The following is a 12,520-nucleotide window of genomic DNA, read 5'->3' as shown; positions in this document are numbered from 1 at the left end:
AGATGTTCTCTTTCCTCACACCTTTCTCTCCATCTCCTCCATCTTTGCTCTGCTTGCATTTCTGAATATGACAGGGTAGATAACAGAAAGGAAACGAAATATGTCCAATTCCAGAGTATCTGGACTCTGGTTGTTTTTTAATGCCAGCAGGCTGCAAAGTTGCCATTTTTTAGACCCGATTTGAGTTGTCAATTCATCTTATTATTATTTATTATTATTTAATAATTTTAACTCATAAATTTTATTACTATTCATAATCCATCTCATTACTACTCACAACTCATCTTCAAACTTAAACAGATAAGTTTGGATCTCAAACTCATCTCAACTCATCATTACAATTTTTTCAAATCTCAATATAAAATATAATAAACAATTCAACTTTTTCAAATCTCAAAATAATAATAATATTAAAAAATAATATTTTAATAATATTTTATTATCTCAACTCAACTCACTTTAACATTTAAACACAACTTAAACCTTATCATAAACATCCATTTTAGAGATAAGACAGATACCAATGACATGACATCAGTCACAGGTGCCTCCTCCTTAGCCTAACAGGCAAACCGCCCCTCATCTTAAGTAGTAAAGATAGCATGTAAGGCGGGTTCATCATCTTATCTGCACTCCCACCTCCATCAATGGCCACGATTTCAAACTCATACATCAAAGCCGCCGCAACAGACTTCATCTGCACGTAAGCCATCTCCTTCCCCAAACAAATCCTGGGCCCTCCGTGAAACACAGGGAATCTGAACTGATCCAACGGCATGAAAGCTCCATCCTCTCCCAACCACCTCTCAGGCCTATACTCCCTACACTGCTCTCCCCACACCTTATCCATCCTCCCCATTGCATAAGCCGAGTAATCGGCGAACCACCCCTTCCCGACGTGCGTCCCATCTGGCAAGACATCATCGGCCACCGTTAATCTCGAATTGATCGGTACAGGTGGGAACAATCTCATGGATTCCGTTAGAGCTGCGTGTAGGTAATGCATCTTCTTCAGCTCCTCGTAGCTGAATATTCCCGACCGTTTTTCCGGCACCGACGACAACTCTTCGTGTATTAAACTAGCGCAGCGAGGGTGGCCGGATATCAACCAGAAGAACCATGTCAAGGCCGTGGATGTTGTGTCTCTCCCGGCTAGTATGAAGCTTATGATTATGTCTCTCAAGAACTTCCTCTTGTGTACTTCATCTTGAAACTCCACATTCAAGGTCGAGAACATGAATCTTGATAACAGATCTTGACATTTACGTGTTACTTCTCCTTGTTCTTTGGACCGAATGATTTCCATGGCGTATTGGTCGATCACTTTTATGGCTTCTCTGTATCTTTTTTCCGAGCCTATATTGAGAAATCTTCCCAGCTTCCACAGTAAAGGCAACGGTGACAGAAACCTTGAGGAGCTAATCTCCACGGCATAATCAAAAGCTTTGACAAACTTGGAGCTTGGGAGGTTTTGATATATGTTGTCGGAAGTCAAGCACTCGGGGTTCACACCGAATGCGACCTGACATATGTTATCGAAAGTGAATCGTTGTAACACGTCTTGGAGATCGATGGCTCTGTTCTCCTCGCAGGCTGCAGAGAGGTAAGGAATGAGGCGGTCCGAGATTTCTGATGCAACGGTGTCGGAGATGAAGCGTTTGAGTGATGTGGTGTTGAACTCATGGCTGGCAATCTTGCGCTGGAGAGTCCAGAGATGCGCATCGACTTTGAAGATGCCATCGCCGAGGAGCTCGGTGAGGACGTCGTGGAAGCGAGAGCCTTTGATGTAGTTTGGGAAGTTGGAGTGGAGGAGGTGCTCGACGTTGGTGGGGTTGGCCGTGCAGATTCCATGGGAGAGGTCGAGGAAGGTGCGAGCTCGGAGGGTGGATGATGGGGTTTGGGAGAGCATATCGGCGACCCAGTCGTGGAAGCGATGGCGATTGCGGAGAAGGCCGGGTAGGTTTCCAATAATAGGGTAAGACTGTGGGCATGGTGTGCTAGTTTTAGAGGGAAACAACGTAGAAATGGAGAGGAAGCGGAAGATGAAGAGGAAGAGTGGGATAAAGAGGCACAGCAATAAGGCCAAGGAGGAAACAGAATCAGTAATCATGTCGAGATTCAGCATAGTTTCCTGTTTTTTGAGGATCAGAAAGTTTCTGCTCTAAATTTCGGTACTAGTGCTTCATTTCTACGCGCAGCGAAGATCGAGAAGTAGTCAATGGATTCCAATAATTGAGGCAGCTTTGACGTTGAGACACAGAAACAGTGCGAGATATAGGAGATGAAAATGGCGTCACAAGAGAGAGAAGAGTTCGTGTGATTGGCCAATTTAGCTCCAAAAATGAAATTTTAAAACCCTGGTTTGTTCAGGAAGACGAGCTGGTCGGAGGAGAGAAAATGTAACAAGTGATGGAGTTTGTTTGGATAAGAGGAAACGGAGAGAAAAATGATCTATTTCCAAGAAAGAGAGGAAACTAGATGCTGCTTTATTTATCTGACTGGGCCTTGAGCCTTAGATGGGCCTTATCTTCATAACTCCTGGTACCTGCATATCCCAATATAAATATATCACATGAGATTTAACAAAAAAGGCAAATGCTGATAATATTGGAAAGCAAGGCGAATAGAATATATATAGAGATTCACTACACACCAGTCTATACTCTTTACACACTTTACGTAGCATCACTTTTTTCTTTTTCTTTTTTTTAACCTAGAATGTTAAGTGTGCTGCGGCTGTAGCGCACAGTAGGCTGTTGTAAATATTTTCTGATATATATATATATATTCTGTGGGCAGCATATCTAAGCTGTAGACTCCAAATCAATGCTATTCTCAGAATAAGGCAGTCAACCCAAAGCCGGAGAAGGGGAAAAAAAATTCAATTCCTCTTCTGGCTGGTGGCACCTATAAATAGCATTTATCGGAGACTAATTGCGAGCTACCACGTAGGTGTTCTTCAGTAAATTGTGTAAGAAGCATAATAGGGATCACTCTGCTCTCTCCCATTCCTGCTCGAGGTCTAGACTGAGTCTCTCTCTCTTTGTACTCGATCTCGATCTCTCTCCTTCCTTCTTCGAACACCATAACAGATTTTCAGAATATCTCTCTCCCCTTCAGTCTCTCTCCTTCCCTCTCTCTCATGAAAACTAAACCATTCTTCAGAATCTCTCTCTTTCTCTCCTTCCCTCTCTCCCCTTCGATCTCCCTCACGAAAACCCTAAGACAAAGTTCAGAATCTCTTTCTCTCTCTCTCTCTCTCTCTCTTATTCCCTCTTAGGAAGTCCTTCAATCTCTCTCATTCCCTCTCCCTCACGAAATCGAGAACCCAGAATTAAGATCCCGAAAATCGGAGGATCTCAGGTACCAATTTCTCTAATCCCTAATTTTTTTTAATTCAGAATTTTTTATAATCCCTAATTTCTAATGACCAGTGTTTTTTATTTTTTGTTGTAGGGTTTTTGGCTTTGATTTCTCATTGTCCACAAGTTGTAAGGAGAGAGACGGAGATGGAGTGAAGGATCCTCGACAGGTAGCATGAGGGAGGGTTTTCGCCCTTCGGAGAGAGAGAGAGAGAGTGAGAGAGTAGAGAGTAACCTTCAAAATCAGAGATTATAAGAGATTGAGGTTCCATCGAGAGAGGAACTTACCTACAGGTTTTTGCCTTTCGGGATCAAGAGAGAGAAAGTGCGAAAGAGCAAAGAGAAAGGGAGTGTTTTACGTTTCTGAAGTGTTTACTTTTTGCTTCAGAGAGGGATGGAGGGGTTATCACTGTTTTCAATTTCGTACCGGCTGCTGGGCCAGTACAAGTACCATATACATTTCGTATCGACCCAAATACCGGTCGTACTAGCCTCAATTTCGACCTGTACGGCCGATATTTCTGCCTTCAAATTTTTTTTTTTAAACTACAAGCTTATGTTTTGACTCTCAATTTAGACTAGACTATTTATAATTTATATATATGTATTTATATATAATTTATTAATATATAAAATATTATTTTGGAATATAATTTTAGAATATATATTTATATATATATAATTTATTCATATATCGACTATGCTGAAACGGTATCGATATCGAAATATTTTGTTACAGCGCCTTGACCGGTACGACTTCCAGTACGGTATTCAAAACATTGGAGATTATTCTCTGTTTGCGCACCTCTACCGCAACTTCATATACTGCACACAGAAAGTTTTCTCAAAAAAATTCTACTTAGAAATTGAATCTAAGTTTCATAGTATGTTAAGGGACTATCTAATGGCCATATTATACATCACCTAACTTCTTCTTTTTTTCACAGTACGCGAAAGCCTTCATTTTGAAAGATCATATCCAAAGTGGAAGAAAGAAAGCTTCAAATTTTATTTAGTACGCAGGATGAAGAGTAGTCAACCGTGAGTTTACGCAATCACATGAGTTTAAGTTTAAGATAAGTACTTCTATCAAAAAAAAAAAAAAGTTAAAAGATAAGTACCTTGTACCTAATAGCCTCATACGTACCATGCACAGCACCTGCATAATCATCAGACATGATTAGAAAAAAATGGTGTCAGAATTATAAATCAGGACTTGCTACATGTCAAAGACTAATGAAACATATATACACGAAGAACCGATAATAAATTGAAATTATTTCCTTCTGGCTTGCAAACTTATTCATTTTCAGCGATTTCCCGAGCTTCCATGATCTCAAGGAAAATAAACATATAAATATTCTCGGATCATCATCAAGAAACTCTTAACATAAATAGTTTGATAAACAATGTCTCCATAAAAGATACTAATGGTCGTGCTGTTTATTATTCACCATAAGAGGGATGCATTCAAGGATAATTTTCTCTTCTTCTTTTCAGTTTTTTCTTTCAACACAACTTGTAGTCAGGCGTAAACTTTTTCTGGATCATCTGATCTCTATTCCAGATCAATATTAAGTATAAAAAATAAAATTTTTAGATAAGAAATAACGAGTCATCCGTAAAATTATAGAAGTAGTGAAGTGGGTAATGACGGGTACGTTTGGGTAGTGAGAAGTATTGAGAAGTGTTGAAAATATTTATGAATAGTAGTGAAAAAGTAATAAAAAAATAATAATAAAATATTAAATAATAATAAAAAATAAGTAAAAAATAATGAATAGTAAAAAATAAATAAAAAATAATAGTGAAAATACTTCAAATATTCTCACTTGCCAAACATACCCCAGAGAGCTGGCTTCCAAATGGATGGAGACACCTTTAGGTTTTAGCATTTTCAACGCCAGAGGCTAGTGCTAGAAAAACCCCGAGCAAAACCGAGACCCAAAAAAAAAAAAAAAAAAAGGGAGAACAAGTAGGCAACCAAAGAACTGGGTTTTAGGGGAGTGGGGTGGGGGAGCATTACCGACGGCGCCACCAACTGTAACTCCGGCGGTCACGCTAGCCAAGCAACTGTCCCTTGCCATCGACAGTTGAAAATTGAAATGAACTGTCTGTCGCTCTACAGTTTACTTTTGCTTGTCAAAATGCTCGTAAAGAGAGTAGAAAAATAAGCCAAGAAAAGAAGAAGAGTTAAAATAATAATATATATGTTTCCGTTGCCGGGAATCGAACCCGGGTCTCCTGGGTGAAAGCCAGATATCCTAACCGCTGGACGACAACGGATTGTTTTGCGAGTTTATTTAATTTAAAGTCCTAATTTTCTGGGAAGTAATTCAAGGACTTCACGCACAGAAAAGGACGGTTGCTGAGAATTGAGAATCCGCCCAATGGATTGTTAGGCACTGGGGAAATTGAGCTTGAAGATGGAAACTAGATGGATGAATGACTTTTTCATTTCTCTCTCTTTGATCATTTTATGTAAACCTATTAAACTGATTGTTTCACTAGAATGATATGATACAAATGTGATTTAACAAAAAATTGTGATGGCATAACAATTTTTATCTTCTGCAGCTTTATAAGAAGATGATCACAACAACAAGAATAGAAGCTTGTGTGGCAAATTTAATGAATCTATATGAATGCACTGCACAACTCAACATATAGTAACATACTTATTCCCAATTTCGTTTCGATTCCTATCCTTTCCTTTGATGATTCTTGTTTCTTCAAATGCTTGTTTGTTCCTGTATCACCTCTGGGATAAATCTATGAGTGTTTTCTTTGATGGCAAAGGAATAGTATTCCCGGGAATAAGCACAAGATGCTTCAGCATAGATCACATGAACAATGGATATTACTGTCCCTACAAGAGTTGGATTAGATAAAGCTGTTCAAGAACCGGCTATCAGCTGAAGAAGTGTGTTTCCTCCTGTCGTGCTTTAATCAGGGGGTAGAGTTAATGTGAACCAAGAGTTACATACACATCCTATCCCTCTTAAAGATCTTGATGCTCCATCGGATCCTCTGATCAGGAATTTTCACATTTCTGTCTCCTTGGTCAAAAACGGATGAGGTGCTTCTATTAGTACATTATTTGACTAAACTATTATATGGCAACAACTCATCTTTCCCCATGTGACTGGTAAGATCCACGAGGCATTCATACACCATCTCAGATTGTGGGTGTGATTTATCACCAACAAAGAAAGGTTGGATCCTATTGTTAATCTCAATCCAGCTACACCCAGGGTTCTTCTTCAATCCCAGCTCTTTTACCTTTGATCTCAGCTTGCGCATCTCCTCCCACTTTCCGGCGGAGGCATACATATTTGATAAAATGATAAAAGTTGATGGATCGTCAGGATCTTTCTCGATAAGTAATCTTGAAATTTCTAAACCCAATTCTAAGTTTCTGTGCAAATGGCATGCAGAAAATAGCGTGCTTAACAACCCAACATCCTCCATAACTTCTGGGTTTCTTTGGAGAATCCCATAAGCCTCACGCAGTCTTCCAGCACGTCCTAGAAGATCAACCAAGCAGGAGTAGTGTTCAATTCCGGGTTTAATACCATACTCGATGATCATTTGATTGAAATAATAGCAACCTTCACCAACCAATCCAGCATGGCTACATGCAGATAAAACTGCAAGGAAAGTAACCATGTCTGGTTCTGCATTGGACTGCTGCATTTCACGAAAAAGCTTCAAAGCTTCTAAAGCTTGACCATGAGACCCATAAGCTGCGATCATTGACGTCCATGACACAGTATCCCTCTCTGGCAATTGATGAAAAACATCAAGTGCTCCATCCACAGCACCACATTTAGCATACATGTCAAGGAGAGCCCCCATGACTACTTCATTTGTCTCCAACTTAGTCTCAATGACATAGCTGTGAATCTCCTTACCCTGCTCCAACGCTCCTAGATGGGAACAAGCTGATAAAACACTAGTATATGTAATGGCATCTGGTCTGACACCAGACTTTTTCATGTCAGCAAAGATGCCAAGAGCATTGAAATAATTGCCTACGGTCACATATCCAGAAATCATAACATTCCAAGAAACTGTATTTGTCTTGGACATCTTTTCAAAAACATTTTCAGCTGACATAACACTTCCACATTTGAAGTATAAATCGATTAAGGAGCTTTCAGTAAAGAAATCAACCTCTATTCTATTTCTTACTATATATCCATGTATGAGTTTTCCATGTTGAAGCTGGGCAGATCTCGAACAAGCCAATAATATGCTGGTTAGAGTAGTTGAAGTAGGTTTAATTCTGTCCTTATTCATTCTTCCAAAAAGCTCAATGCATGATCTGCTGTCACCTGTTAAACTGTATCCTGAAATCATGGAGTTCCATGCGACCACAGTCTTTCTTGGGATATGCTCAAAAACCTCAATAGCCATGACTAAACAACCACATTTTCCATACATGTCCACAAGGGCAGAGCTGGTGAAATCATCCAACACAAACGCTTTTCTCATCAGCTCCATGTGAATCTTCTTCCCTCTTTCCAAATCTAAAAGCCTTGCACACGACGAAATGACAGTTGTGAGTGTTACCGAGTTAGGCTCAAACCCAGAATCCCTCATTCTTTCAAATAATTCCAATGCTTTTTTAGCTTGCCCATCTTGATAATAACAAGAAATCACGGTATTCCAGCAAGCCACATCCTTGTCAGGCATTTCATCGAATAGCTGTATAGCATAATTAAAAGCATTGCACTTTGCATACATGCTTACAAGAGAACTGGCCACAAATACATCGATTAGACAACCAGTTTTTATCACATGGGTATGTATCCTCTTCCCACAACCAACCCTACCTAATCCACCACAGGCCTTGAGAACACTTGGGTAACTGTAACCACTGGGTTTCAAATATTGGTGATGCAATAAACTCTCATACAGTTCAAGAACTTCAATGAACATGAAGTTTTTGGCGTAAGCAGCCATGAGGCCATTCCACAAAGAGATGTCTAAAGGGTTATCAATGGTTCGGAAAACAAGCTTTGCAGAATCATACAATTGGCATGAAAAGTAGCAGTCGATGAGGTTTTTGCAAATAGCGATGTTGTTCTGTAAGCCTAGAGAGACTATCTTCTGGTGGATGAGCTTGGCGTGCTTGAGCGACTTAGAACTTACGCATGCTCTCAATAGAGAACATAGCTTTATGGTGTCCATTACGTAACAAATATGAGCATGTAGCAGCTATAAGATGGATAGAAATCATAGAGCCATCTCTCTCACACAGAGAGAGAGAGAGAGAGAGAGAGAGAGAGATTTACGTGAAACAAATGCTGGGGGATATAATGAACTGAATCACATTATAAATTATCTTAAAAGAATAGATCCTGCTCTGAAAAAGTTAAAAAAAATATATTGTGGATCCAATTTTTTTTTATAAAATACTAGTTTATACACGTGAGACTTTTACTTAGAAAAATCAATCTCATCAACCATTATTCACTACCTCATATCTCACACCCTATGAAAAACACAACCACATCCTATAAAAAATAAAAAAATCTACTTACAACCGGTTTGAAGAACTGGCGCGGAACTGTGTCCTACGTAGCACAAAACGACATTGTTTGCATTTTGAGGATGAGAATTATTTTTCCTGCATATTTCGCATTTTCACATTCACGTTCTCCCGCTTGATCCAGACCATCTTCCCCATTCCCATTGTATTCCTTCGCTTTGGTTCGGTCAGTCGAAACGAGTATAGGTATCAATTTGGAACCACGGATAGATTGTAGCTTCTCTTGTATAGCTAGCTGGTTTACATGCCTATTGTGGAAATTCAATGCAGAATTTGCATTAATTATGTTTTTCTGATCGGAGCAAACTCGTTAATTTGCAAACTGTTGACCTTAGAAGTTCTAGGTTATCATTTAGACACATTTTCCTCATTATCGATTCTTACAACGGATATGTTGAAAAGTAAGGAAACCACGCAAGCATTTCAACGAATTTGAATTCCATATAATTTACTTTTTCTTTTCTTTCAAGTAATCGTAAGAGGAAAATAAAAGGGAAAAATGAGACCGGTAATATTTGTTGTAATATTTGTTTACTTTGTGTTTCATTTGCTGTAATATTTGTGAGATGAAAAGAATTGATTTTGTTAGGGTCGCTTAGCCTCATTTTGATCATGCTGGACCCCCAACTCCACCCTGCAATCTACTATGCCCTCAGATTTTACAAGTTTATATCCAACAAGAATTTCTAAATGTAACGCCCCGGTCCCGTAGAGATCAAAGAGTTATTCCTTATAACTTAAAAACTCATAATTCATCAATATATTTATAGAATCTAAAATATAAAGTCATCAGAATACTACAAAATCTCTTAATAAAATCTGCCACTTCTCAGAAATCTTATATGAGTAATTCCACTATACTTAAATAATCATTTCATCGATACTCCATAATCTTGATCCTTAGCTGGACTATTCAAAATCATCTGAAAAATATATGGAGATAAGGGGTGAGTTATCAACAACTCAGTAAGCAGATGACATATACTAGTGTGTAAAAATAAGCATTTTCACAGAGTTCAGAATGCAGAAACAAAACATTTTAGTATCAATATGCAAATCTCAAAAATACATATTATCAGAAAATCAGAACGACTTTTCAAACATTTTATATTCAGAAACCAATTTTTCATATTCAAAGACTCTTTTGGCACAACATGACTGAACATTTTCATCTTATCATATCATATCAGAGCATCATATCAGAACAGAGACCATGTTTAACCCCCGTGATAGGGTTGTGCATCCTGCGGAAAGCCAAGCAGAATATAAATCACCATGTTACCAAAACGATTGCACTCAGAACAGAAAACCACTATTATATCCCTTGGCGGGCTAGAGGTCACTATTGTATCTCATGACAGGATCAGATGTCACTATTGTATCCCGTGACAGAGCCACATATCAGAGCAAAACAGAATCAGAATCACCATATCACAATTAGAATCATAGTCAGAACAGAATCAGGAAGTCATGCCAAAGGTTTTTCAAATGCCACATCATATCAAAACAGAGTACTGATATTCAGATCATTTCACATTTTCCAAAACAGATTCAGAACATTTTCACGTCACATGATAAATTTATCAAATTTTCACATTCACTCATTTTTCTTAGTTCAATAACAGAATGCCAAAAATAAACTCATGTCTACACCAGTTATAACAAAAAATACTTTATTCTTAAACAGAATCTCATGAGTAATGCAGAACAAATATCTGAGATTGTTTTCAGATTTCTTTTCATAACAAAATATGCACATTTTCCAAGATGGACCTCAGTTCATTTTATTTTATGCAAAATCTAGCATAGAAACCCCGCTTACCTGGATTTCTTAGCCCCTTTCAGAATTTTCCTAAACAATGTCGAACAATTAACAATCGCCACCTATAAAATAATCAAGTAATTCCCGTAAATCTTCAATCAACCACTTATTTTGATATTTAAACTTAAAATACTAAAAGAACCTATTTTAAATCCATAAAACCTAAAATTCTCATAATTCCTAAAATATCATCATTTTCTAAAACCATCAATATCCACTTAATTCCTCTCACTATTATACTCTAAGTCATTTCTAAATTGCATAATAATATAATACTCAATACAACTATGCCATAAAAATACATCTCTAGTTTAAAAAAAATCTCTTAACATAATTATAACAAAACTGTTTAAAAGTTAGGAAGTAAAAATTTCATTTAATAAAAATAGACTAATTAGTTTCTCTTTAAAGATCTCTAAATAAACTTTTGCACTTACTATGTACTTCTTAAAATATAGATATTATCACTAATAATATCTCAAATATTTCTCTATTTCCATTATAAAATCTTGTATTTAAAACAAAACCTACTAATATATATAAACCGAATCATGATAAACCTATAATTAGTCTGATGATAAGGGTATTATAGGGATTAAACAAAACACATAAGGACCCTTTTGGAAATGACAGGTTCAAATAAATCACAGTATAAAATCGTATGGGGGGACCATACTCACCGAGCGATGGAGGGCACGAAGGCGGCAAGCTGGGCGGTTGTTTGCTGTGGTGGGGGCAGCGGCAGGACACTGGTTAGAGAGAGAGACCAACTAAGAGAGAGAGAGAGAGGAGCATTACGTAGAAAGAGAGAGAGAGAGAGACGGAGGGAGAATGAAGCTCACCGTGAGCCTAAGGTGGCGCACGGCAGACCAAAGGGTTAGGTGGAGGTTGACAGTGGTGAGCTCGATGGCTGGGCAGTGATGTTGCTTGAGGCTGAGGCTGACGGTGTGGGCGGTGGCGGTGGCTTAAGGGCTGTGGGTTGGTTGAGTCAAGATTGCTCTGTTTCGAGTATTAAAAACAGGGGTCCTTCGGTGGTAATGAAGCAGCGTCTTCCGTCGTGCAGGGGGCTTGCCGTGTGGGTTGCGGTGTGGAAGAGCTTCGGTGGTGGTTGTGAGGTTTGGGAAAGGTGGCTCCGTGCGGTGGACAAACGCAGGCTTGGGCTTTCGTGGAGTGGCTCTCAGTGGGTGGGTCTCTTGTCGTGATCTGAGTACTCGTGGTCGAGTTCGACCTGTGCTGGCCGTGGGTGGTGCACTGCAGAAGTGCACGGTGCGGGGCGGAGGTCGGTGTAGTTGTTGACGGCAGTGTGGAGTGCAGCTATGCATGGGTTGCTGCGGCAACTTCTCTTGAGAGAAAAACATGCATTTATAGAGTTGATTAAAACCCTAAATGCGGAAAGAAAGGAAGGTAACCGTGCATGTGAGACGTGCATGGCATCAAACATGGAATGTCAAGTGGTTCCTAGCTTCATGGGCTTGGTTGAAAGCTCACGGGTTGGGCTGGGAACCAAAATGGGTTGGGCTCAAAAGAACAATAAATACACTTAAACAAGCCCAGTCCGAAAATAGAAGGGTCTAACAAAAGAAAAAGGCACAATAAATATAATTTTAAGAGCCAAATAAAAAAAAACACTACAATTTAAAATTAATAAAATAAAATAATTAAAGTCCAACAATAAAATTATTCATTAAGGCAAAAAGTAACTTTAAATGCAAACAATAATTAATATCAAGAAAGTACATCAAAATCAATTTCACAACTTAAAAAATATAATATAAATGC

General features: G+C 38.6%; 2 protein-coding genes, 1 long non-coding RNA gene and 1 other non-coding gene across 4 annotated transcripts; all 4 read right to left on the bottom strand.

Annotated features, from left to right (window-relative positions):
- Window positions 1-399: 399 nt before the first annotated feature.
- On the bottom strand, window positions 400-2,666 carry LOC108994648 (cytochrome P450 94A1-like). Its single transcript, XM_035685477.1, has one exon. The coding sequence runs from the start codon at window positions 2,123-2,125 to the stop codon at window positions 539-541; it is 1,587 nt and encodes a 528-aa protein (XP_035541370.1). The 5' UTR covers window positions 2,126-2,666; the 3' UTR covers window positions 400-538.
- Window positions 2,667-5,576: 2,910 nt separating this feature from the next.
- TRNAE-UUC lies at window positions 5,577-5,648 on the bottom strand. The gene has a single exon. It is a non-coding gene; the product is annotated as a tRNA-Glu (tRNA).
- Window positions 5,649-5,929: 281 nt separating this feature from the next.
- On the bottom strand, window positions 5,930-8,601 carry LOC108994604 (pentatricopeptide repeat-containing protein At5g27110). The gene has a single exon (XM_018969881.2). It carries the CDS (start codon window positions 8,556-8,558, stop codon window positions 6,459-6,461), a length of 2,100 nt encoding a protein of 699 aa, XP_018825426.1. The 5' UTR covers window positions 8,559-8,601; the 3' UTR covers window positions 5,930-6,458.
- A 2,165-nt stretch (window positions 8,602-10,766) lies between these two features.
- On the bottom strand, window positions 10,767-12,223 carry LOC118344526. The gene is made up of 3 exons (XR_004798340.1): window positions 11,584-12,223; window positions 11,422-11,490; window positions 10,767-10,803 (listed from the first exon to the last, which is right to left on the bottom strand). It is a non-coding gene; the product is annotated as an uncharacterized LOC118344526 (long non-coding RNA).
- Window positions 12,224-12,520: the final 297 nt, after the last annotated feature.

The sequence above is a fragment of the Juglans regia genome, chromosome 14 (assembly GCF_001411555.2).
Source record: "Juglans regia cultivar Chandler chromosome 14, Walnut 2.0, whole genome shotgun sequence".
Lineage (NCBI taxonomy): Eukaryota > Viridiplantae > Streptophyta > Magnoliopsida > Fagales > Juglandaceae > Juglans > Juglans regia.
The sequence above is the reverse complement of the archived record's forward strand: the minus strand, read 5'-3'. Positions and strand labels throughout refer to the sequence as shown.

Excerpts from the sequence above, each read along its gene's own strand:
- LOC108994648 (XM_035685477.1), bottom strand. The coding sequence starts at position 2,125 with ATGCTGAATCTCGACATGATTACTGATTCTGTTTCCTCCTTGGCCTTA.
- LOC108994604 (XM_018969881.2), bottom strand. The coding sequence starts at position 8,558 with ATGGACACCATAAAGCTATGTTCTCTATTGAGAGCATGCGTAAGTTCT.